Source organism: Heloderma suspectum, chromosome 6 (genome assembly GCF_057233095.1).
Source record: "Heloderma suspectum isolate Gila_16-S chromosome 6, 16-S_ref, whole genome shotgun sequence".
In the NCBI taxonomy this organism is placed as follows: domain Eukaryota; kingdom Metazoa; phylum Chordata; class Lepidosauria; order Squamata; family Helodermatidae; genus Heloderma; species Heloderma suspectum.
In genome coordinates this window covers 112,771,298-112,798,661 of record NC_139463.1, presented here as the reverse complement: position 1 = coordinate 112,798,661, position 27,364 = coordinate 112,771,298, and the positions used below count along the sequence as shown (strand labels likewise).

General features: G+C 44.9%; 1 protein-coding gene across 1 annotated transcript; it reads right to left on the bottom strand.

Moving 5' to 3' along the window:
* Positions 1–777: 777 nt before the first annotated feature.
* On the bottom strand, positions 778–14,722 carry LOC146342566 (vomeronasal type-2 receptor 26-like). The gene is made up of 5 exons (XM_084808599.1): positions 14,432–14,722; positions 11,671–12,531; positions 5,625–5,852; positions 4,380–4,506; positions 778–2,044 (listed from the first exon to the last, which is right to left on the bottom strand). The coding sequence occupies exons 1-5, from the start codon at positions 14,573–14,575 to the stop codon at positions 1,143–1,145; spliced, it is 2,262 nt and encodes a 753-aa protein (XP_084664725.1). The 5' UTR covers positions 14,576–14,722; the 3' UTR covers positions 778–1,142.
* Positions 14,723–27,364: the final 12,642 nt, after the last annotated feature.

Below are 27,364 nucleotides of genomic sequence, written 5' to 3'. Positions count from 1 at the left end.
CCCTATTTTTGCCGTGATAGGCTACTTAAATACTTAGGTAGCCTATCACAGCTAACGCAGGGACGCCATTTGCGCCCCTGTCTTTCGCCGTGATAGGCTATGTAAATATATATGTAGCCTATCATGACGAAAAAAAGGAATGCAAATGGTGACCGCCGTAGCTGCCGCCATTTGCATTCCCTTTTTTTGCCGTGATAGGCTAAGTAAATATTTACGTAGCCTATCACGGCAAAAAAACAGGAACGCAAATGGCGGCCGTTGTAGCTTCCGTCATTTGCATACTCAGGCTCCACATGACGCCTGAGAATGCACCCGGCTGGCGGCTAACGGAATTGCTGCGGAGCGGAGCCGGCAAGATTAGGATTTTGGGGTGAGGTGCAGAGCACCTCCCCCCCACCATGAATCACCCCATCGAAAAGGTAAGTGACTTTCATACATCCTTACCAAAACTGGGTAACTGGTGTTGTTGTAATCAAACCTCAGTGGGGAGTGATAATTTTGGTTAATTCACAAACTTGAAATTCCCTTTATATGGCAATTCTGTGTTCCCTGGAAGGGCATCCCAGGGCCATAGGAAATGTTGGGTCTCTCCATCCAAAGGTGCAGAGTGAAGTCTGAGATTAGAGAGATGTAAACTAATAATCCCCATCCCAGTTCTTTGCAGGCTCCAACTGATCTGTTACAGATTTCATCTTCACTTGAATATCATTTAATTGTCATGTGGCTCTTCTTTTGTGGGGTTGGACTTGAGAAAATAAATAGCAAAATACAGAAAATGTCAACACGTTCATTTTTATTGTGTTTTATCTTAAAGTAACAACTGTGTAATGTAAGTTCTATGATGTTAATGTCAAGATGTTTGAAATAAGCTGTGAGAAATGTATCATGGGCTAGAGGAAAGCCCTGTATGTACAGGCCTTGAGTCCATCTTGGCTCAAGCTCAAATTGACTAATTCTAATAAGGTAATGAGAGAGAAAGAGCAACTCAGTAACCCAACTAAACTTCAAGCCTTCCGAAATCAGGGATGTAGTTTAGGGTCTGACTTGATGGGAAGGAATAGATGGAGAAAACTTTCAATTTTTGCTTGCAGTGTGCCTCACAGTTAATTTCTGCTTTATAAGGGCCATATGTTTGAGATTTTTTAATGCTTTCCCTTTAATATATGTGTTTTGCTGTTTAACTGGGGCCTCAACAAAATGATGAAGCATTTGGGGGAAAAGATACAACACAGTAATCCAGCACTGGAGGCTAAGATGGAGAAGATCTCCACAGCCACCATGTATTTTCCTTTGGTGCTCAGGTAAGTTGGAACAAATGACAACCAAACAGTGCAAAACACCAACATGCTAAAGGTGATAAATTTGGCTTCATTAAAACTGTCAGGTAATTTCCTGGCTAGAAAAGCCACAGTGAAACTGACAATGGCCAGGAAACCCATGAAGCCCAAGACACAGAAAAACAGTATAGGAGAGCCTTCATTGCATTGTAGTACAATTTCTTCAGCCATTGAGTGCATGTCAAAATCTGGAAATGGAGGAGATGTTGCCAGCCACACAGTACAAATAGCAGCTTGGATAAGGGAGCAGGGAAAAACAATGAAGGTTGCCAAACTTTTCCCCATCCATTTCCTCATGCTGGACCCTGGTTTGGTGGCCATGAAAGCAAGGACCACAGTGATGGTTTTGGCCAACACACAAGAAACTGCCACTGAAAAGATAATGCCAAAAGCAGTTTGTTGAAACAGGCATGCAACCTTGTCAGGTCGGCCAATGAATAAGAAAACACAAAGGAAAGAGAGAAGCAAGGAAACAAGGAGGGTATAGGTGATATTACGGTTGTTGGCTTTTACAATAGGAGTCTCCTGGTGCTTAATGAAGATCCCAAACACTAAAACTGTCATGAAAGAAAAGGAGAGAGAACATATTGCCAAACTGAGTCCTAAAGGTTGTTCGTATGACAAGAAGTGTATCTCTTTTGGAATGCATACATCTTGGGTATGGTTTGGGTAAAAACCTTCTAGACATTGAAAGCAGTCATCCATGTCTGAAAAAGAAAATGTTTATTTCTTTATTGATAGTGTTACTTTTAAAGTGCCCAGTAACTGAAGTTCTCCAGGTGGTGTACAGTACATTTAAACTAGGGATGTACGAATCCCTTACCTGGCTCCACGCAGGGGCATCCACGGTGGGGGGGAGGCACTCCGTCTCTCCCCCTGGAATCCTCCTTGGACAGCTCCGCTCCATGGCAGCTCTGTGGAGCTGCTGGCCAGGGCCGTCTGCAGCCAGAGTTCCAGCTGTGTCCGGGCTGCTGCAGCCGCAAATGGTGGCCATCGTAGCGGCTGCCATTTGCATCCTTCCAGGCTGCCGTGATAGGCTACGTAAGTATTTACATAGCCTATCATGGCAAAGGCAGCCATGCAAATGGCGTAGTAGCCGCCATTTGTGTGGCTGCCTTTGCCATGATAGGCTATGTAAATACTTACATAGCCTATCACGGAAAGAGCAGGGGCACAAATGGCATAGCGGCCACCGTTTGTGTCCTTTCTCTTTGCCGTGATAGGCTACGTAAATACTTACGTAGCCTATCACAGCAGCCTGGAAGGACACAAATGGTGGCCACTATGATGGCCACCATTTGCGGCCGCAGAAGCCGGCTGAGAGACCAGCTGCTGCTGCAGCCGCCGGAGCCACTGTCGGAGCCGCCTCTCCATCCACCCCAGGTAAGCTTCATCCTGGGGGGATGCTGCAGGGTGGCGGGGGGTGGGAGGCTGTTCCACCACGGGTTTCGGGGGTTCTGAATGCTAGTGCATTCAGCCTCACTGAAATCCATGGTGGAATTCTCCGCCATCCCTAATTTAAACGCACACACACAAACATTAAAGTAAAAATAAAAGCAGTGCAGAATAAAATTAAGATAAAATCAGCATCACATAATAAAATTATTACTACACATAAAAGCAAATTAAAGCCAGCAGCAGAATAAAATAGTAAAGCATTAAACAAGTTCTTGAAGTGCCTGGAAGAAAAGATGTGGGTTTGTCTCTCTTTTTCTCTCTTGAAGGCCTATTGCAGCAATTAAGCATTATTAGAAAGCTCCAAATGAGACCACTGAAGGTATATTTGCACTGCTTTCAGGAAGCAAGAGCTATCACTACCCGTATCTTGAAGGAATATTGCGTGAATAGGGATGTCGGAGAATTTCTCCATGAATCTCCGGGAGGCAGAATGCCAATGCATTCGGCCCCCCCGAAATTGGTGGAGAAATGGTCCGCCCCCCCACCCCCCTAGGGATGGGACTTACCTCGTGCGAATGTCCCTCGCGGCGGCGGGTCCCGGCGGCGGTGCGGCAGCGGTGCGGCAGCAGTGGAGGCCGGTCTTCCGACCAGCTGCTGCCACCGCCATTTCCAAGTAAAGTAAAAAAAAACAAACAAACATGATAGGCTACGTAAAGATTTACGTAGCCTATCATGGCTAGATTTTCAAAAAACACCGTGATAGGCTACGTAAATCTTTACATAGCCTATCACGGCTGACTTTGGAAGAAAAAAAAAAGTGCGTACGCAAATGGCGGCGCCCATGGGCGCCGCCATTTGCGTTCCTTATTTTGGCACGGGTAGTCTACGTAAAGATTTATGTAGACTACGGCGAAAATAAGGGGAACACAAATAGTTTTGCCCTTATTTTCACCGTAGTCTATGTAAATCTTTACATAGACTAGCCGTGCCCAAATAAGGAACGCAAATGGAGGTGCCCATGGGCGCCGCCATTTGCATACGAGCTTTTTTTTTTTTTTAAAGTCAGCTGTGATAGGCTACGTAAATATTTACATAGCCTATCATGGTGTTTTTTGAAAATCTAGCCGTGATAGGCTACATAAATCTTTACGTAGCCTATCACTTTTTTTTTTTTTACTTTACTTTTTGTCTTTCGTGGCCAGAGAGGCGGGGCACTCCCCCCCCGGCCAGAATTTCAGCAGGGAGGGATGGGGCACCTCCCCCCCAGCCAGAATTTCGGCAGGGAGGGACGGGGTGCCTCCCCCCCGCCAAGAATTTCAGGGGGAGAAACGGAGCACCTCCCCCCCCCCCGAAGAAAGCTGCGGGACAAGGTAAGGGACTTTCGTCTATCCCTAGCATGAAATCATTTTCTATTTGTTTGTTTCTTTCTGTGAAATGTGGTGCTATACAGAATAGCACATAAAGAGCAATTATTATTTCAGGTCTTCTCCAGTTACCAGGAGCTCCCCTGACTTATGAACATTTACTTAACCTTCAGGGAAATGAACGTTGATATACCCGGACTTGTATCTGATAGATCATGGACAAACCATTTAAAACTAAAAATGAACTAGAAAAATAAACCATGTTCATGACATATCTTACCATTCTTGTTGGAAATTTTCCCTGCTGGACAGGGAAGGCAATCATAGCAGCAAAATGGTTTCCCTTCCTTTTTTGCCTTTCTATAACCAGAATGGCAATTGTCATTGCAGAGAGAAACAGGTTGTACCTGTGTGAAAATGAAATATGGGATATGTTAAGAATGAAAGAATATTGCTAGCACATTATATTTTACTAGTTGATCAACAGTATGGGTGCACAAACATTTTGACTCCTAGGGCTACATACGATGTCAGGTGGCAGGTCAAGGGTCACTCACGTGTGCACACGCACATATGTACATGCCCACACACATAAATACATGTGTGTGTGTGTGCGCACACACACACACACACACACTCACACACACACACACAAATATTTATTATGCTGGCCTGACAAAATGACAATACTCCTAGCGATGTTGCACAATATGCTGCTGAAATGGCATAACAGTATAACCCATGGAAAGCATTTGGCATCCAAAAAGCTTTTGGAAGCTCTTTTGTTACTGTCCATACGATATTACATCTAGAGATGTGTATCAGCCACAAGATTCAGCCTAGACTCTTATTCAGTTCTCTGGAAAACTGCCTGGTTAATCTTGGACTAGCCCAGAGTCTGCCTGTCTGGGTTCAAAACAAAGTCTTGCTTTGGGAAATCCCCATTAACTATCACTGAATACTATGCTATGTATACACTAAAGAAATGCCCCTGAGTAAGTAACTGGTACAATTTCAGAAGGATAGATGCAGGGGCTAGAGCATCATGATGGGTGAAAGACAGTTTTATGTGTGTGTTTAATTTCCCATTTTTAACCTATACATGCCCCCTCAGACACACACAACTTTATATTGTTGACATGCTGTTCTGTGTACCTGCATTTTGTGTGTACTTTTCCCTAATAATATGTACATTTTCCCCAAGACATACTGTATCAGCAAGTTCACAAAAATGCAGATCTGGGAATATAACCTGGTCTTGGCTTGCTGAAAGTCTCAAGAGGTGCAAATTGGATAAATCCAGTAATATTTTTGATGGAATGGCTTTCTTCCCTGTTTTTCTGTAATTTTCCACCATTTGACACAACTTGGCAAAGTTATTTAGTTTTATTTTGTTTATTCTTCATCGATTTGCATGGATGTTTATATAATTGACAGAAAAGTATATGAAGTACCTTAATGGTAGACTACTTATTCAAATATTAGGAAATGATCTGATACACTCCAAAAGGTGTACAGCCCCTACCTGATTGAACATGCTGGGCCATATCATGGCATCCACAAAGGTAGCAAATTGCTTGTCTAGGGGAGCAAAGGGATCTACTTTTCCAACTTTGACTCTAAGAAAGGACTGGTTTGGGAATGTGACCCAGTTGATAATATCAAATGCAGATACTAACTCCCCATTTTGGTCAAAGGAAACCTTTTCTCCAGCAGAGTTGTTGAATGAGACCCTTCTTAGATAGTGATGGAGCTAAATTAAAATAGCAAAAAAGTGCAATTAATAAAGATATTCCAGAAGATGCAAATGTCCCTGTGGGGAAAATGTGCCCATTTGAACTGAGAACACTACTTCTCATTTGCTTCAATCTCAATGGACTCATACTTCCATCCCTTTTTGACAACACCCCACAACATTGCCAAAATAAAGGTTGCTTTTCAACACTGCCAAAAGTGTTCCTAGAAGCCATTCCATTTCACCTTTTCTCATTAGAATTAACAGTAAAAAATTAGGGATGGCAGAGAATTCTGCCATGGATTCCAGTGAGGCCAGATTCTTTAGAATCCGCCCCCCCAGAATCCGTGGCGGAACGGCCCCCTGCCCCGCCCCCCCATGGAATCCCCAGGGATGGAACTTACCTGGGCCGGATGCAGAGGATTTGGTGGCAGTTCTGGCAGAGGCTGGTCTCCTGGCCGGCTGCAGCTGGGCTGCTGCACCTAGGGATGTACGAAACTCACTTACGTTGAACGAAATTTGATTCGCAGTGGGGGGAGAGGTGCTCCGTCCCTCCCCCCAAAATTCTGGCAGGGGGGAGGCGCTCCGTCCCTCCCCCACAAAATTCTGGCTGGGGGGGAGGTGCTCCGTCCCTCCAACCCCGAATCCTGGCCGGCCGGGCCGCAAATGGCGGCGGCCATAGCCGCCGCCGTTTGCATCCCTGCAGTCAGCCGTGATAGGCTACGTAAATGTTTACTTAGCCTATCACGGCTGAGTAAAACAAACAAACAAACCACGCATACACAAATGGCGGTGCCCATGGGCACCGCCATTTGCGTTCCTTATTTTGGCATCTCTTGTCTACATAAACATTTACATAGACTACGTAGACGCTACACTATTTGCGTTGCCCTTATTTTTGCCATAGCGTATGTAAATGTTTACATAGACTAGACGTGCCAAAATAAGGAATGGAAATGGCGGCGCCCGTGGGCACTGCCATTTCCGTACGCGCGGGGTTTTTTTTGTTTTTTTTTACTCAGCCGTGATAGGCTACGTAAACATTTACGTAGCCTATCATGGTGTTTTTTAAAAATCTTGCCATGAGAGGCTAAATAAATCTTTACGTAGTCTATCACATTTTTGTTGTTGTTGTTGTTTTTTACTGGAAATGGCGGCGGAGGCAGCCAGTCGGAAGACCGGCCACCGCCGCCGCCGTACCGCCGCTGAACCACCGCCGGAGCCGCGGCCGCCAGGAGGATCCACCCAGGTTAAGTCCCGTCCCGGGGGGGGGCAGACCGTTTCTCCACCAATTTTGGGGGGCTGAATGCGCTGGCATTTAGACTCCCTATGATTCGTGGCGAAATTCTCTGACATCCCTAGCTGCAGCTGCTATTGGCGTCCTTGCAGCTGTGATAGGCTAAGTAAGTATTTACGTAGCCTATCATGTCTAACCCCCCCCCAAAAAAAACCAGCGTATGCAAACGGCGGCGGCTACGGCTGCCGCCATTTGCGTTCCCTATTTTTCGCTGTTCTAGCCTATATAAATATTTACATAGGCTCTTATGGCGAAAAAAAAGGGGAACGCAAATAGCATAGTGGGTGCTATATTTGTGTTCCTTTTTTTTGCTGTTCTAGCCTACGTAAATATTTACATTGGCTATTATGGCAAGATAAAAAAAAGGAACGCAAATAGCATCCAATACACTATTTGAGTTCCCCCTTTTTTCGCCGTAACAGCCTACGTAAATATTTACGTAGGCTAGAACAGTGAAAAACAGGGAACACAAATGGCAGCTGCTGGAACCACCACCATTTGCATATGCTGTTTTTGTGTGTGGGGGGGGGTTAGCCATGATAGGCTACATAGAATCATAGAATCATAGAATAGTAGGGTTGGAAGGGGCCTACAAGGCCATCGAGTCCAACCCCCTGCTCAATGCAGGAATCCAAGTCAGAGCATCCCCGACAGATGGCTGTCCAGCCTCGTCTTGAAGGCCTCCAGTGTGGGAGAGCCCACCACCTCCCCAGGTAATTGGTTCCATTGTCGTATTGCTCTGACACTCAGGAAGTTTTTCCTGATGTTCAGCCGGAATCTGGCTTCCTGTCACTTGAGCCCATTATTCCGTGTCCTGCACTCTGGGATGATCAAGAAGAGATCCTGGCCTTCTTCTCTGTGACAACCTTTCAAGTACTTGAAGAGTGCTATCATATCTCCCCTCAGTCTTCTCTTCTAAAGGCGAAACATGCCCAGTTCTTTCAGTCTTTCTTCATAGGGCTTTGTTTCCAGTCCCCTGATCATCTTCGTTGCCTTCCTCTGAACCCTCTCCAGTTTGTCTGCATCCTTCTTAAAGTGTGGTGCCCAGAACTGGACACAGTGCTCCAGATGAGGCCTAACCAGTGCTGAGTAGAGGAGAACTAGTACTTCCCGGGATTTGGAAGCGATGCTTCTGTGAATGCAGCCCAAAATAGCATTTGCCTTTTTTGCAGCCACATCACATTGTTGGCTCATATTCAGCTTGTGATCGACAACAATTCCAAGGTCCTTCTCGCTCGTAGTGTGGTTGAGCCACGTATCCCCCATCTTGTAACTGTGCATTTGGTTTCTTTTTCCTAGGTGCAGAACTTAGCATTTGTCCCTATTAAATGCCATTCTGTTGTTTTCTGCCCTGCGCTCCAGTCTATCCAGATCACTTTGAATTTTGTTTCTGTCTTCCAAAGTATTAGCTATCCTGCCCAATTTTGTGTCATCTGCAAATTTGATCAGCATTCCCTGCACCTCCTCCTCCAAGTCATTAATAAAAATGTTGAAGAGCACTGGGCCCAGGACTGAGCCCTGCAGTACCCCACTCGTTACCTCTCCCCAGCTTGAGAAGGTCCCATTGATAAGCACTCTTTGAGTCCGATTCTGTAGCCAACTGTGGATCCACATGATCGTTGTTTCATCTAGCCCACTTTGAGCTAGTTTGCTCATCAGGATATCATGGGGCACTTTGTCGAAAGCTTTGCTGAAGTTGAGGTATATGATGTCTACAGCATTCCCACGGTCTACAAGGGATGTTACTTGATCAAAAAATGAGATCAGATTCGTCTGGCAGGACTTGTTTTTGACAAATCCATGTTGGCTTCGAGTAATCACGGCATTGTTGTCAAGGTGCTTCCAGATGGATTGCTTTATGATCTGCTCCAGAATTTTCCCAGGGATTGATGTCAGACTGACTGGTCTGTAGTTCCCTGGTTCCTCCTTTTTACCCTTTTTGAAGATAGGGACAACGTTAGCCCTCCACCAGTCATCTGGCACTTCCCCCGTCCTCCATGATTTCTCAAAGAGAATAGACAGCGGTTCTGAGAGTTCTTCTGCCAGTTCCGTTATGACTCTAGGATGCAGTTCATCTGGCCCTGGAGATTTGAACTCATTCAAAGTAATGAGGTGTTCCTAGGGTTGGCGGAGAATTTCTCCCTGAAACATGTTGGTTCGGGGGGCCGAACCAACATGTTCGGCCCCCCGAACAAGTTTCGGGGAGAAATTCTCCGCACCCCCCACACCCCCCCCCCGGGACAGGACTTACCTTTGGCGAATGTCCCTCCTGGCGGCGGGTCCGGCCGGCGGTTCGGCAGGTCTTCGTCCGGGGCGGGAACGGCAGCCCGTCTTTTGACCGGCTGCCGCCGCCGCCATTCCAATAAAAGAAAAAAAAACGCCCCCGTGATAGGCTACGTGATGATTAACGTAGCCTATCATGGCTAGATTTGCAAAGTAAGCCGTGATAGGCTACGTAAATTGTCACGTAGCCTATCATGGGTGACTTAAAAAAAAAAAAGCGCATATGCAAATGGCGGCCCCCATAGGGAGCCGCCATTCGCGTTTCTTATTTGGTCACCGTAGTCTACATAATCTTTACGTAGACTACAGCGACCAAATAAGGAATGCGAATGGCGGCTCCCTATGGGGGCCGCCATTAGCCGTACGTGCTTTTTCATTTCTTAAGTCACCCGTGATAGGCTACGTGACAATTTACGTAGCCTATCATGGCTGACTTTGCAAATCTAGCCGTGATAGCTACGTTAATCGTCACGTAGCCTATCACGGGGGCGTTGGTTTTTTTTTTTTACTTTTCTTGGAATGGCGGCAGCGGCAGCCAGTCGAAAGACAGGCTGCCGCCCCCGCCCCTGTCGAAGACCTGCCGAACCGCCGCTGCGACCCGCCACCGGGAGCGACATTCGGGAAAGGTAAGTCCCATCCCGGGGGGGGTGGGGGGGTGCGGATAATTTCTCCCCGAAGTTTCGGCGAGAAATTCTCCCCCATCCCTAACTGCTACTTTATCCACTAAGTCACTCTGTTGGTTAGGATCAAGTCAAGGATAGCCGATCCTATAGTTCCTTCCTCTACTTTCTGTAGGAGGAAGTTATCCGCCACACAAGTCAGGATTTTCCTGGAGGGGCCATGTTTTGCAGAATTTGTCTCCCAACAAATATTGGGGAAATTGAAGTCTCCCATTACTACTACATCATGCTTCCTTAACACATTGGCTATTTGCTTTTCAAAATTTTCATCCTTGTCTTCTCCTTGATTGGGTGGCCAGTAGTAGACTCTGACCACTAGGTTCCTTTTATTCTTTGCTCCATTTATTTCAACCCAGATGCTCTCGATGGGGCTACCAAGCTCCTCCTCCTGTATTTCTGTGCAGAGATATGTATTTTTCACATACAGTGCAACCCCACCTCCCTTTCTGTTCCTCCTGTTCTTTTTGAACAAGTTATATCCTTCAATTGCTGTATTCCAGTTAGGGGTGGACGAAAGTGACTTACCTGTCCTCGAAGCTTGTTCGCGGTGGGGGGGAGGCACTTCGCTGCTCCCCCCGTGAAGTTCAGGCCGGGGGGGAGGCTTCTTGCCTCGCCCAGCCGAAATTCAGGCCGGGGAGGAGGCTTCCCGCCTCGCCTGGCCGCAAACTCAAAAGTTAAAAAAAAAAAAAACGCCCCCGTGATAGGCTACGTGAGCTGCTCCATATCCAGGGCAGTTTGCAGAGTGGCTCTCCAGCTCCCTATACAAGGTGATACACTAATGGTGGCTGCCATTAGCCTATCGCTGGGACAAATACAGATGCAAATGGCATATTGGACACCACTTGTGGCTGTAAAGCACTGATTTTGACCTAAATACAGCCGTTTACGCTGCTAGTGTATTGCCTTGTATAGGGAGCTGGAGAGCCTCTCTGCACGAAATCCTCCAGAGCTGGAGGTAAGTGGTGCCATTCTACCATAGAATTTGGAGGTTGGATTCTCTGGAATCCAGCCTCATTTGAGTCCACAGCAGAATTCTCTGCCACCCCTAATTATGGCCACCCACAAAAGCAAGCCCAAATCCATTGTGTAAACATAAGGAAGATGTGCCATAATCCATGTCAATGGTGAGCCTGTTGCAAACTTTTGAGAATTTCTCCTCCCGCTGAAGAAGTTCGGTGAAATTGCCTCCCCAGGTTCTTTGCCCACAAGTAGGCTGGAGAATTTTGAGAGATTTGTGCACAGCTCTAGTATTTACATTTTCAAACAAACACAAACATTACAAAGAAATTATGATCTTAAAGCGTTATGCGTTCATACAGCCAGATGCATATAATACTTTAAGATTAGTTATAATTAACTGTCAACATCAGGCATGACCAAAATAATCAAGTCCACTACAGTACTAATGCAAGTAGGAGTAGCAGAAAATGACTGAGAAAGCAACCTATGACAGACCTAGTAGTTCAATGCCAAAACTCTAGACGGGAGACACAGAGAGTTTTCCAAACTATCTAGGGCCCATTGTTGCATACAGAGATATGGTGAATCTCCTTCACTGGTCTCCTTCGGACATTACCTGCCACAGTTCTTGATTCAGAAGCTTCTGATTTTGACTCTCTGCCATTTTTCTGTACTTGAATTTGGATGAATGCATGGTATGCAAAGCATGTGCCACTGCATAGACAGCATTGTAGACACTGTAGCTGTGGCCAGTCATGGTCATTTCAAAAACAGACCCAGGAAGGGTTTCCAGCTTCTCCTCCCCAGTGCAGATTTTCCCTACATTCTCATCTATGGTGGAATTAGTGAAGGAACATTCAAATGCATCTTCCCAGACTTCCCTGATAAACCCATCTTCTTTTTCCAAGGTAGGGTTTCTGACCTGAAGAAATTTCTGGAATCCTAACACCTCATTTGAGTGAATTGCAAAGGAGAGAGCACCATGGATGAAGTCTATGTCCAAGTTTCTTTGAAAGGGAAGTGAAGTGAAATCCATCTGAGCTGTCATAATCCAGATGTTACCTTTTGTCTTCATTGGTTTGTCCTCATATTTTGGTACTATGGGGAACATTCTCAAAAATATCATAGTCTGAATTTCACCATGTATGACTACAGCATTGGCAGTGTTCCCCATAATAACCTTGACTAGGTCAATCCATTTCTCTAGAATATGTTCAAAGTTACTGGTAAAAGAAATTTCTGGGAATTCTTGTATGAATTCAAAGCAAATACCATTCTGGGAAAACATGGGAAGCACATTCCGTACTAACCTCTCTCCACTTTCATCATCTATAAAAAGTACCCCAATCCATGTCCACTTGAAATGTAGCAGCAACTGGAGAATTCCATTATATTGATGGTCCCCATTTGGGAACATCTGATGGAAGAAAACTCCTTGGATGTTTTTATTTGTCACTGGAGCTGAGCCATATATGAGCTAAGGGAAATAAAGAATATAAGATGAGAAAAGAGATCTTCAAAGCAAAACAATTGTTTCTCTTTCTGTCTTGCCACATGTGTATGTGTGTGTGTACTCAGATAGTTGTAAAATTGTAACATTTGTCATCATCAGTGCAGATTCAATCCATGTTTCCATGTGTGTCTTCAATAAGTAGAAACAAATCTGATTCCATTTTTCCTTGAGTTTCTATTGGTGGGATGGCATTACAAAACCATAGATTATAGAAATAAGTTTATGAAGGAGATTCCACTCATGGCCAACCTGCAATATTAGCTGTGTGTGTTACAATGTGCAGAGCTGGGAGATCTGGGTTCTAGTCCCCACTCAGCCATGGAAGCTCATGGGGTGACTTTGGGCTAGTCACAGACTCTCAGCCCAACCCACCTCACAGGGTGGGTTGGGCTGTTGTTGTGAGGATAAAATGGAGAGGAGGAAGATTATGTACGCCGCTTTGGGTTCCTTAAGGAGGAAAAAAGGCAGGATATAAACGTAATAGATAGATAGATAGATAGATAGATAGATAGATAGATAGATAGATAGATAGATACATACATACATACATACATACATACATACATAGAAGCTGGAAGGACATTTGCCCATTGCATCTTGACATGGCATAGAAATGGGCTTACACTCCTGCCTCCCTTCACAGTTCCCAGTGAGATATCTTTATTAGAAACACATACTCCATTCTTTATTTCTTCACATCACTGTTTTCTAATCCTTTAAACATTGCAATAATATTGATTTGTGACTTGAATGCTTTCTTGAACTTTCCGTGGAATAGCTACTGTTGATTATCCTACATCAGGCACCTAAGCCAGAAGTCAAATGGCTACTACAGGGTTCTTTCATGCCTGCAGGAGTCAGCACTTATCTTTCCTCCTCTGCTTCCCCACCTGGCTTAACTCCTCAAACTAACATATCTGAATCTGGCACAATTTCCACTAAACCCCTTCCCTCCATCAGACTGGCTTTTGACTTACAAGCATCATCATCAAGAAGAAGAAGAAGAAGAAGAAGAAGAAGAAGAAGAAGAAGAAGAAGAAGAAGAAGAAGAAGAAGAAGAAGAAAGTTAATGATAAAACCTGCATTCATTCATTCATTCATTCATTTGTAAAGAAACCATTGCATTCTTGATAGTACCTGAAATACTGTTATGGGCAGAAACTTTGTTATTGTCAAACCGAGCAGCCAGACACCTACCTTTCTATCACTCAAAGATGTTTAATATGCCTTCTCTTTTATATAATGTTCCTCTGCAGAGACATAGGCATTTTTATTTTGAAGTCTGTGTAGGATTTACCATTTGGGGGAAAGGGACACAATAGGATGATGGCCAGAGAACTCCAAGATAGCTTCATGCTTTCGGATGAAGGTGATCAGCTGAATAAAATTAAATTTTAATTCCAGATAAATTTGGGCACATGAATCCTTGGGTACCATGTTGTGGCAAATTAATCAAGAGGGTAGTGGACATTCAGTGCCAGATGCACATGGATGATGCTGATTAGAGGGATCAATTTCAATTCAGCTTCTTGCTGGGTTTGAGGATGGAAAGCATCTTGGTCATTTTTGTGGAATACCTTCTCCAGGAGAAGGACAGAGGAAGTGTGATATTGTTGATTGTATAAAATCACCCTGAATCTCAACTCATTGTGGGCATTGAAGTAGTCTGACAGAAAACAGAGATGTTCTCTCTTCTCACATTGGTGGCTTCAGCTGTGAATAAAAGGAACCTTGTTCTTGATGTTTCTTTATGTACCATGAAAGCCCCAAATTCTGCTATGTCATTTAAATAAATAAATACAGACCTCAACACATCATGTAAAAGGCAAGTAGGTTAGTAAAATTCAGCAGGTACACATCTTACTTGTGGAATCTTGTAGTTATACAGAATGGTTGCCATGAAGAGACAGACATCTGAATTAGGTCCCCCAATAACTGCTACTGGACTGTTCTGGCCATCATACTTGTAATTCGGAATGAATCTGTCCTTAGTAGAGAGAAGTGCCATTGAGGCAAGATAGGTCCAGCTTGCGATGAAATAGCTATTAGAGATTTGGAAACCCAGGGTGACATTGGGTAAGATCTGGAGATTTTCGTTGATCTCCTTTACAGCAAATGCCAAGGCCAAGATGTGCTGGTAGTTTTGGATTAATACCCTGCAATGATAGTTATATTCTAACTCACACTACAGCTACTTCAGAATTCAACATCAGCTACAGTTCAATATACAACAAAGAGTCTAGAGGAACCTTAAAGTCTAACAAATTAATTTGGCAGAAGCATTTGTGATCTATAGCCCACTTCATCAGATTAATGGAATATGATGGATCTCCATGCATCAGTTGATGTGAGCTATAGCCCACAAAAGCTTTCAGGTTTTCTGAAAGACTGTATTCTCCCCTATGAGACTCCTTGTGCCCTGAGATCTTCAGGGGAGGCCCTTCTCATGGCCCCACCACCACCACAGGCTCATCTGGTGGGAACATGGGACATGGTCTTCTCGGTGGCTGCCTCAAGGCTCGGGAACTCCCTTCCCAGGGAAGTGAGAGTGGCACCCTCCTTGGTATGCTTTCACAGGCAGGTAAAAACATTTTTGTTCTGGCAGGCCTTTGGGGATAGCTAGTCTGGACCTGTGAGAATATGATGGATGGATTCAATGGTTTATATTTCTTGTTGTCTTTTAATTTTTTGATATTTTATATAATTTTAATATTATTGGTGATTTAATTACATTTTTAACTTTTGTATATTTCTATTTATAGGTTTAACTGTATAGGTTTTTAATGTTGTAAAGCCATCTTGAGTCCCAGTATTGGGGAAAGGGTGGGATATAAATATAACAACAATAACATCATCATCATCATCAACATCAACAACAATGCCAGAATAATTTTGTTAGTCTTTCAGATGCCACAAGACTCTGGGATTTTTGTTGTTGTTGTTGTTTGCTTTGCTGCAATAGACTAACAAGGCTACCCTCCGGAAGATAATTCAATATATATTTCCTATAAATATTGCACTAAAACTTATTCATTTATTGAAAACAATGTTTATGCCACCCTTCAGTTCAACCTCTCAGGATGATGTACAGTAGGATAATGATACTGCTAGTATCATTCCAGAGCATTTTGGAGAGAAATGCTGGCCACTGTAAACATTACATTTTAAATAGGGATGGCGGAGAATTTCTCCCCGAAACTTTGAGGGGCCGAGCGCCAACGTGTTTGGCCCCCCGAACAAGTTTCGGGGAGAAATTCTCTGCCCCCCCGCCCCCCCCCGGGACGGGACTTACCTTTGCCGAATGTCCCTCCCGGCGGCGGGTCCGGCCGGCGGTTCGGCGGGTGTTCATCCGGGGCGGGAGCGGCGGCCGGTTTTTCGACCGGCTGCCACCGCCGCCATTCCAAGAAAAGAAAAGAAAAAAAACACGCCCCCGTGATAGGCTACGTGACGATTAACATGGCCTATCACGGCTAGATTTGCAAAGTCAGCCGTGATAGGCTACGTTAATCGTCACGTAGCCTATCACGGGTGACTTCAAAAAAAAACAAAAAAGCGCGTACGGATAATGGCGGCCCCCATAGGGAGCCGCCATTCCTGTTCCTTATTTGGTCGCTGTAGTGTACGTAAATCTTTACGTAGACTACGGCGAAAATAAGGGCAACGCTACTTGCCTTGCCCTTATTTTCGCCATAGTCTACGTAAAGATTTACATAGACTACAGCGACCAAATAAGGAACGCGAATGGCGGCTCCCTATGGGGGCCGCCATTCGCGTACGCGCTTTTTTTTTTTAAAGTCACCCGTGATAGGCTACGTGACGATTGACGTAGCCTATCATGGCTGACTTTGCAGATCTAGCTGTGATAGGCTACGTTAATCGTCACGTAGCCTATCACGGGGGCATTTAAAAAAAAACAAAAAAAACAATGGAGTTCGCGGCCGGGCGAGGCGAGGCGCCTCCTCCCCGGCCTGAATTTCGGCCGGGCGAGGCGGGAAGCCTCCCCCCCGGCCTGAACTTCGTGGGGGGAGCAGCGAAGCGCCTCCCCCCCACCGTGAAAAGCTTCTAGGATAGGTAAGTGACTTTCGTCCACCCCTAATTTTAAATTGTAAAAAGAAAACAGAAAAAAAGAAGTTGAATGCTGCCAGGATCACCATCACCATGGTAGTCCTGCTAAGCTAAGCATCCCTCTCTCCCCCTCCTAAACAAGGCCAACAATTTCAATAACCCTACAGTCCCCCCACCACCCATATACAATTTAACACCTACAAATTAGGGGTGGGTGGGATTTGGGGACAGACCTACAAGTGGAAACTCAAAGTAATTCAGGTATTACTTCTATCAATAGCAGCTCAGTTGCACCCAATGCCATGAAGCGTAACTGAGAATGAAAATGTGTTGAACTGTTACTATTAAATAGAATGTAAAATAGGGGTATGCATCCACTTTTGATGGAGACCAAATACTGAACTTAAGCAGACTGCCTTGGCAGTATTTAAACCTCCTCCAAAGCAAAGTAGCTCGTATTCAAAGAAGTCCAACATGAAGTAGGCTGTTTCTGAAGCTTAGGACCCACTTCAGACCTTTGGAGAGGGGTTAGTTCCAGTTTTGTTCTGCTCAAACTTGATACAGTGTTGAACCTTTCATAGGCAAACTCTCCATGAAAGGAAAATACTATGCAGGGGAAAGGGGGATAGAGCAGAAGGGATTTGGAGTTGTTGTTTTAACCAGACAGTTCTAGATTCCAATCAGGGAGTGACTTTATCAGGGCTTTCCAATCACAATGCTTTTGAAGTAATATATCAGAAGGGGCATTTCCAGTGCTCTTTACAGTTCTTTCTTTGGAGTTTGCATAGTTTGTGGTGGATTTGGTAGTGTTTATGGCTTCTGTGACCTTACCTAAACCTCACCTTATTCTGAACCTTTCCTAAAATCTCAATTCCTGCATCAGGAGAAAAAACAAAAAGCACCTCTTCAAATTTATACAACCCTCTGTCTTAAGTTTTAGTTATTAGGCAAATCACTTCCCTTTATACCACCTCACCCCATGCTGGCTGTAGCTACATCTGATTTAACTTCAATGTGTGTCTCTTATTTGTAGGAGTGTATGTCTGTGTATATAGGGGCCACGGTGGCTTAGTGGTTAAGATGCTGAACTGCAGACCAGAAGGTTGGCAGGACAGCAGTTCGAGATCCGAGTGCCGCGTGACAGAATGAGCTCCTGTCTTCAGTCCCAGCTCCTGCCAACCTAGCAGTTCGAAAGCAAGAAATTGCAAGTAGATAAATAGGTACCGCTTTGGCGGGAAAGGTAACAGTGTTCCATGCACCTCGGTGTTCGGTCATGCCGGCCACATGACCACGGAAGCGTCTTTGGACAGCGCTGGCTCTTTGACTTAGAAATGGAGATGAGCACCACACCCCAGAGTCAGACACGACTGGTTGGGGATGCCTTTACCTTTACCTTTTTTATGTCTGTGTATACTATCCACCTGACTCTGTGTATTCTTTGGGGGGGGTGCCCGTGTGTGTATATATTTTACACACACACACACACACACATTAAAATGTACAAATTAGCACTACATTAGAATACATGTTCAGATTTCAATAATGCCATCCACTTTGTCAAGGATGAGTGTGACACAAACCTCATTGTGCCCTAAGGAAATTTCTGGGAGGAGTACAGGAAAAGACATGAAAAGGTTGTCTGATCAGTTCTCTCTCCACCACCCACCACTACACAAAATCCTCACACTGTTTTCATTCATCATAATATCCTAACCCCTGCACCTAACCTTCTGAAATCCTGCACAAAATGGCGACAAGAACATGGCATAGGGAGGAGAAAACTGCCTTCTTGAAAAAAGAAAGAGAAGTATATAATGCTAGTTATCCACCACTCCTGTGAACTTAAAGCCTGAGCATGTTATCTGCAGAGACGCATTTTATGGGTGAGACAACAGTTCCTTACACAAGCTGTGCAAAGAGTTCATTAGAGGGATGAGTACTGAATGTCACAGGATTGGCAAATGTGTAGCTCTGAGAAATAACGCCACCAAGGATGATGTCTCCTGATCGATAATACATACGAAGAATAGGAAAAAGATCCTCAATGGCACAATTAACACTCCGATAACTGAACTCCATCTGAGGTAACATTGCTAATACTGGCACGATGAAAAGAACAATCTTGAATGAAAATCTTCCTTTTAGACACAAATTGACCAGTTCCCCCATTAGCACTCAAAAGTCCCTGGGTGGCACACTCTCACTTGAATAGACACCCTTTCAGTTATTCAAAACCAGGATAATAGAGTTTCATTGATCAGCATCCAGACTAATGGACATCTGTCTTTAGCCCCAGTTTGAATGGCACAGGAGATATAAATAGAACCTTTCTGTCTTGGTTCCTGTTTTTGCCAGTGGCTATCCGAATGCTCCAAGGACTTGCAGAGGGAGAGGAGGAACCACAGTGAAGTTGATATTACAGGAGAAGTAATGGTCTATTCAAAATGAAAGGTTCTTTGCAACACAGCAGTGGAAAACTTATTTATTACATCTCAGCAGGAGGATTCTCTGGTCCCCTGTGGGACAGCAATTTCAAGGTCATACAGGATTGTAATTAAAAGCAAAAATGTTCCATAAAAAATGGCTTAAGAAACCAAAACAACAAAGTTACAAAATAATGACATGTGTGTAGCTTCTGTATTTGTAAAGGTAGCACAAATTTCAGTTTGGGCTAGTGTCCACATTGAAATAATCCAAATCCAAACGCAAAAATCAAATATCATGGGATTCCCCCCCCCATGTTGTATTTTCAATTCCAGAGGACTGCATCTTTTTGCTTCAATTCTCCTACATTAAACTTGTTGATATCTTCTTCTTCTCCTTTTTAGTTTGATTGCTTACATCTAGGGATGTCAGAGAATTCCACCACAGATCTCAGTGAAGCCGAATGCCAGTGCATTTGCCCCCCCGAAATCCGTGGCAGAATGAAGCCCCCTGCCCCACCACCCTGCGAAAGGTGTGCGAAACGGAGCACTTACCTGGTGCCGTTCGCGCTGCTTTGTGAAAGGCGGCCGCATCTGTGGCCGCCATTCGCTTCCCCATTTAGGCCGTGATAGGCTACGTAAATACTTACGTGACCTATCACAGCTAATGCAGGGATGCCATTTGCGTCCCTGTGGAGGCCGTGATAGGCTACGTAAGTATTTACGTAGCCTATCACAGCAAAAAAAGGGAATGCAAATGGCGGCTGCTGTAGCTGCTGCCATTTGCGTTCCAGTTTTTTCGTTGTGATAGGCTATGTAAATATTTATGTAGCCTATCATGTCCAAAAACTTGAACACAAATGGCGGCCGCCGTAGCCGCCACCATTTGCGTCTGCAGGCTCCAGACGCCTGTGAATGCACCCAGCAGGTGGCTCCGCAGAGTTGCCGCTGAGCAGAGCCGGCCGTGTTAGGATTTCGGGGGGAGGTGCGGAGCAACTCCCCACCACCGCGAATCACCCCTGCGAAAAGGTGAGTGACTTTCGTACATCCCTACTTACATCCCACAATAGATACATGAGAAATCAGAGATGCTGGATTGAACTAAAGGAGAAAACTCTATCAATGTTTTATGTACCAGATCTGCAGTATAGTTAACTATTTAATTATCATATTGGTAATTGAAGTGTGCAAATACTAGTTTATTCAAAATAAAAAAAAATGGTCAAATGCTGTTTGGGCCAATATACTTTATTCTAAATTAACATATACTGATGTTTTGCTAAGGCCTTTCGTTTACCAAGACCAAACAAACAAACAAACAAAAAACCTTCATCTCCCCTTCTCATTTTTTTGTGTTATCATATTCTTATTTTTATTTTTAATATTTCTTGCCTGCCTTTCAGGACAGAAGCCCTTCCAAAGTGGCTTACAGCAATAAAATACATAAAAACAGTTAAAATATTAAAAGTGATACAAACATAAAAGCAATTAAAAAAATAAAAGCCAACAATAAAACCAGCAGCAATGTTAACAGCAGTGAGAGCAGCAAGTTTTCAAGTCCTTCTTAAAAGTCTGCAATGACGGAGCATGATGGACCTCTGAAGGCAGCTTTTTCCAAAGGCATGGGGCCACTGCAGAGAAGGGCTTCTCATGTGTGATCACCCGCCTGACTGCTCTCACAGGTGAGCAAATGAGAAGGGCCTCTCTTTCTGATCGTAAAGTGTGGGCAAGCTGATATGGATGAAAGCAGTCCTTCAAATAACTTCATCCCAAACCGTTTAAGGTTTCAAAGGTTAAAACCAGCACTTTGAATTGGACTCAGAAATGCACCGGTAACCTGTGCACCTGGCACAGTATAGGCATTATGTGATTGAATCACCTTGCTCCCACTAATACTTGGGTGGCCACATTCTGCACAAGCTGAAGTTTCTGAACTGTCTTCAAAGGCAGCCCCACATATAGCACATTGCAGTTGTCCAGCCTGGGCATGAATAGTGCATGGATAACTGAGGCAAGGTCCATCCTCTCCAGATAGGGCCACAGTTGGCTTACCAGCATAAGCTGGGGAAAAGCCCTCCTGGACACCGCAGCCATCTGGGCTTCCCCAGTTAGTTCAGAGTCCTGGAGGACTCCCAGACTGCGCACTTGGTCTTTCAGGGGGAGTGCAACCCCATCTAAGACCAGTTGTAAACCTCCATCTGAAGTACTTGGTTTCCCAGCCCACAGTACCCTCAACCATCCCAAGGGCAAAACAGCCTCCAGACACTGGTTCAAGAGTTCCACAGCCTCCCTGGGATGTGCAGATGGAAACAAGAGGCAGAGCTGCATATCATCTGCATACTGATGATATTTCAGCCCAAACCTCCTGATGACTTCCCCCAGTGGTTTCATGTAGAACCTTGGAGCACCTCATGGGCTAATGGCCATGGGGTGAAACCGAAGTCCCCCAGCACCACCTTTTGAGGCTGCTCCTCCAGAAAGAACCAGAACCACTTTAAAACTGTGCCTCCGAAGCCCAATCCAGATAAATGACCATGGTTGATGGTATAGAAAGCTGATGAGAACTCCAGAAGAACCAACAGAGTTGCACTCCCCCCATCCATTCCCCAGTGTAAGTCATCAGCCAGGGTGACCAAGGCGTTTCCATCCCATAATCAGGCCTGAAACCTGATTGGAATTGATCTAAATCAACAGTTTCATCCCAAACGGCTTGGAGTTGAGGGGCTACCACATGCTCCAGCACCTTGCCCAAGAATGGCAGATTTGACACAGGTTAGTAATTATCTGGAACCACAGGATCTAAATTTGGTTCCTTCAGGAAGGGCCTCATCACAGCTTACTTCAAAGCTGCAGGGACCTCACCATCCCTCAAGGAGGCATTTACCACCTCAGAGGTCCAGATATCCAGCCCAGTTCTGTGAGATTTCATAAGCCAGGATGGGCAAAGATCTAAAGGGCAAGTAGTAGGCCTCAGTCGTCCAAGCAGTTTGTCCACATCCTCAGGTTGCACAAGCTGGAAGGTATCCATAACATGACTAGATGGTGCTCCAGCCCCATCCATATCAGACTCTGTCAAAACTATGGCATCCAAGTCAGCACGAATACAAGCAATTTTATCTGCAAAGTGGCTGGCAAATTGTTCACAGTGGGCCTTTCAGGCTTCAAGTTCTTGCGTTCTCAGCCCTGCACTCAAGAGGCCTTTAACCACATGAAAGAGCTCCACTGTACAACACCGAGCAGATGCAATGGTGGTGGAGAAGTAGGATTTCTTTGCCACCATCACTGCCACAGAATAAGATTACAAGTGGATTCTTACCTGTGTTCAATCATATTCATTCCAAGTCTTCTGCCATTTGTGCTCTAATTGTCAACACAATCATTTCATTGTCTTCAGCTCCTCAGAATACCAAGGAGCTGACATGGTTCTATAATTAGGTCAAGGACGTTTGGGAGCAATCATGTCAATAGCCCGGGTCATCTCCTCCTTCCAAGCAGTGACCAGGACTTCAGTAGGACCGCTGGCTAAGCCTGTAGGAAAATCCCCATGAGACCTCAGAAACCTATGCAGATTCATCAGCCTCCTGGGGCGGACCATCAGATTTGTTTCCCCACCCCTGTGGAGGTTACAGGTGGCCTGAAGGTCAAAATTGATCAGAGAATCATCTGTCTATGCCAAAGAGTCACTACTGGCTCTTCCACCTGCAGATCAATTTCTCCCAATCCAGCACAGAAAACCAGGTCCAAAGTGTGTCTTGCCACATGTATTGGGTGAGATATTATTTGAGACAGGCCCATGGCGGCCATGAAATCCTGAGCCGCTCCTGACAAAGTAGCCTCGACATGAATATTGAAGTCCCCTAAGACCATAAGCTTTGGGGTCCTCAACATCACATTCGAGATCACCTCAGTCAGCTCAGGCAGGGAGACTGTTGGGCAGAGGGGTGGGCAGTACACCAACAGAATCCCTATCCTGTCTTGGGTGCCCAACACCAGTTATAGACACTCAAAGCTGGCTGACTGTTGGATAGGGGATCTGACCAGGGGGATAGAATCCCTATAGGCCAAGGCTACCCCACCCTCCCCACCCCTCAACTGAGCTTGGTGCTGCACAAGACATCCTGGCGGACACATTTATTTATTTAATTTCTTAATCGCCCATCTGGCTGGTCACCCAGCCACTCTGGGCGATGTACAACATATAATAAAACAGTTTAAAACAATAAAATTCTACAATAAAAACATTTTCTAAAATACCCTAACCCACCCCAAACATTTGGGAGAGACTGACTCCTCCCCAACCAACCAGGTTTTGGTAACACAAGCAATGTTCTTCAGCTATACACTCAGAGAAATGATATTACCTTTTTGAGTAGCTGATCTGGCATTCATCAGCAGCGCCTTCAGGCTAGAGGAGACTGTGGACAAGCCACCAGAATTATTGAGGTTGGAAGGCAGACTGGAAGGGGATAGGGCATGCAGGTGTCTCAGTCACCTTCCCCTCTTCCGATGTCATCGCCTCCCACCACCTTCTGCCCAGCTATAGTGGCCCCAACTTCCTCCAACTTCCTCCACTGTAAACACATTTCAGGCCCACTAAAACCACATTCGAGGTTATGGTTAGCTGATGACACTCTCCCGTACTACGGATTGGCACACAGGAGGAGGTTAGGTGGTAATACCTCCCATCAGGAGTAGATGTTCCTGCTGCCAATTTTGCTGTTGTACCTGCATCTTCCAAGGTGGAGGGGGGATTCTGCTGTGCACTCCTGCATGCGTCTCCTAGTGTGACACTGAATACGCACTTAGCATTGCACTTTGCACAACGCCGAGGCTGCGTAACAATAGTGTATGATATGATGAAGATACAGGTATTTGCTTTACTTTCTCCTTTATCAGCTTTTTCTTCTCATACAGATTAGTAATGCATGAAAAATCTGCTCCACTGGTTCGTTGTTGTTGTTTTGCTTTATTTTTAATGGATTTGCCAATCTGCACCTGCCAGACCCAAATGTGGACCCACACACAATTTGCATCAAGAAATTATGCATTTCTGAGCTTGTGATTGGTGTGTGTGTGTGTGTGTGGGGGGAGAATCACAAACACATTCAACAACATGCACATCTTTGAGAAATGTGCATAGTTGACAAATGTGTGTATTTCCAAAATACACACAAGCACACTTTAGTCAATGAGTGCATGAGTCCAAAACTTTATGTACTTAAAAGTGCACACAGAAATGTGTACATTAATGCATACCCTGCAAAAAATGAATATAGTTCTGGACAGATCTTTGAAAAAAAAATCAAATTACAAATGTGTGCAAGAAATCATATAGAATAAGCTGGACCTCAAAAACCAACAGGCTTGGTAAGACCATCCATCAGTGTGATGTATCATTGCACTGGTGTGTGTGTGTGTGTGCATGCAGGGGGTGGGGGGATGCCACCAGTAACCCAGCACTGTTGGATAATTTAGAGATTATTTCACTGCAGGTTAAGTTAGAGACGATTTCCACAAATTCTGTGTAATGGCCCTCAGCCGCATTAGCATCATCACTTCAGTAAACAATTAGAAAATTGAATGTCTAGACATATTCAGGCCAGGGTGATTTTGCCCTTCCCCCTTTGGAAGGAAGATGGAGGTGGAAACCTCCATGGAATGGGGGCAGGTCAATGGGGAGGGAGATAACTAGCCACTTATAGTGCCATATGTGCCTGCCCGGACCTTAAGATCATCTTCAGCAGCCCTTCTCTGTGAGCCCCTGCCAAAGGAAGTGAGGCAGGTGGCTACTAGGAGGAGGGCTTTTTCTGCTGTGGCACCCCAGCTCTGGAATGAGCTCCCTAGTGAGGTTCACCTGGCACCTACATTGTATTCCTTTTGGCACCAGGTGAAGACCTTTTTATTTTCCCAGGCATTTTAGCATTTTAGCTTTCTAAATTTTTAGCTTTGCTGTTTTAAATCTGTATTTTAAATTCCTGCACTGCTGCTAGGTTTTATTGTGGTTGTATTGTTATATTGTGGTTTTAATGTTCTATATATTTTAAGTTGTTTTATTGTGTGCTGTTTGGTTTTAATTTTTGTGAACCGCCCAGAGAGCTTCGGCTATTAGGCGGTATAGAAATAAATACATACATACATACATACATACATACATAATAGGGCAGCTAAACCTCAGCCAAGGCCTCCTTTCAATGGTGTGGCAACCCTTCCATCCTACTTGTGCTTCAGTAAGTGACAGTGGAAGCTGGTGGCTCTAATTATGGTAGGGCTCTGATTCCATTCAGGGTTTTAGTCAGAATCAGCCAGAACTCCAAAGGAGCTATCCAAGGTGTTGAACCCTATCCCAAACCTTGTATAGCTTCTTTAGAGTTCTGGCTGAGTCTAACTAAAACCCACAATGGAATCACTGTCCCACCAAAACTGGAACTGCCATCCACTCCTGCTAACTTGGCTGCATAAAAGGGCAACCCAACACTATAAAACACTGCAATGCTGCAGGACATCTGTCAGGTTAATTTCCTATCTAGTAAAGCCACAGTGAACTTCACAGTTGCCAGAAAGCCCAAGTCACATTTGTAGCCCAAGGTACAGTGAAAGTGATAATCAACCTCTCATTACATTCCCATGTGACTGTTTGTTTTTAGTTCCCGAGGTTATGTCATGTCCGGGAAAGGAGGAACAGTCACCAATCACACAGTGCAGATAGTGGTTTGAATAAGGGGGCAGGAAAGGGTAATGGACTTCATGTTACTTATTAGGGCTTTACACACAAGCCAGTAAAACTGGTTGTCTTTAGCTTTTCACTGTCCTCACACCTTAAAGGTGTGCTCAGGAGAGTGTGGCCTTGTCATTTGCCCCTGGCTTATCTCATCTTGCTGCCACTGCCAGTCTTGGATCCTGCTGTTTAGTTTACTAGGGATGTACAAATCCCTTACCTGTCTCCGTTCCGGGGATCCGCAGTGGGGGGGAGGCAATCTGTCCCTCCCCCCGGAATCCTCCCCGGCCTGCTCTGCTCCGTGGCAAGTCTGCAGAGCCGCTGGCCAGGGCCACCCGCAGCCGGACCTCCCTCTGCTGCCAGGCTGTGGCCGCAAATGGCGGCTGCCGTAGTGGCTGCCATTTGCATCCCTGCATTGCCAATATGCTACGTATATATTTACGTAGCCTATCATGGCAAAGAGCAGGAATGCAAATAGCTGATGCTATGCCATTTGTGTCCCTGCTCTTTGCCGTGATAGGCTACGTAAATACTTATGTAGCCTATCATGGCTAATGTAGCGAGGAAATGGCGGCCGCAGACCAGGGCTGCCATTCACACCAGCAGACAAGGGCAGCGGACAGCTGACAAAAGGTAGGGTCCATCCCGGGAAGGTTTCGTGGGGTGGTGATGGGGATTGCTCCATTCTGCCATGGACCCTGGGGGGCCAGATTCTAAACCATCCAGCCTCACTGGAGTCTGTGGTGGAATTCTCTAACATCCCTATAGTTTACCCTGCTGCCTCCTAGAGTGAGGGCAAGAAGAGGAAGCATAAACCTAATGGCATTCAGAATGGGGATAATGCTGGAGGGGGCTGATGGTGGCAGCCAGAAAATGGCATCAACAGGAGTCCCCTCCCCTCTTGCCAAGTCACTGGAATGTCCCCCCTCCCAAACTTCTCAATGAAGTGGCAACATGGTGGCAGGGTGGGGTGTAGAGGATGCCAGCTCATCTCTAGGTTCTAGTACGGGGTAATTTTACAATTCCTATTTGCAAACTGCAAGGCTCTGCAAATGACTCTAATGTCTCAGCTCCATCACAACCATTATGAAGTATATTTCTGGAGATGGCAGATATAAACCCTCATGGCTGTCAAAGTGGAAGTAATAATGATCAATCACATGATTTTGCCAATTCAACTTTATTATTTTATTTTATTTTATTTATTTCATTTCTATACCACCCAATAGCCGAAGCTCTCTGGGTGGTTCACAAAAACTAAAACCAAACAACATACAATAAAACAATTTAAAATATATAGAACATTAAAACCACAATATAACAATACAACCACAATAAAACCTAGCAGCAGTATAGGAGTTTAAAATACAGATTTAAAACAGCAAAGATAAAAATTTAGAAAGCTAAGGTGAGGCGCCCCATCCCTTGTCGCCGAAATTCAGGACGGGGAGGAGTGCCCCGTCTCTCCGGCCGCGAAAAAAAAAGGAAATTTAAAAAAAAAACCCACACAGACGTAATAGGCTACGTAACGATTTACGTAGCCTATCACGGCTAGATTTCCAAAGTCAGCCATGATAGGCTATGCAAATAGTTA

Bases quoted from the DNA above. Each gene is read 5' to 3' on its own strand.
- LOC146342566 (XM_084808599.1), bottom strand. From the start codon at position 14,575: ATGGCACTTCTCTCTACTAAGGACAGATTCATTCCGAATTACAAGTAT. The intron at 4,507-5,624 runs GTAGGGGCTGTA...ATTTTCACACAG, and splicing joins GGCCCAGCATGTTCAATCAG to GTACAACCTGTTTCTCTCTG. The intron at 2,045-4,379 runs GTAAGATATGTC...TTTCTTTTTCAG, and splicing joins GAAAATTTCCAACAAGAATG to ACATGGATGACTGCTTTCAA.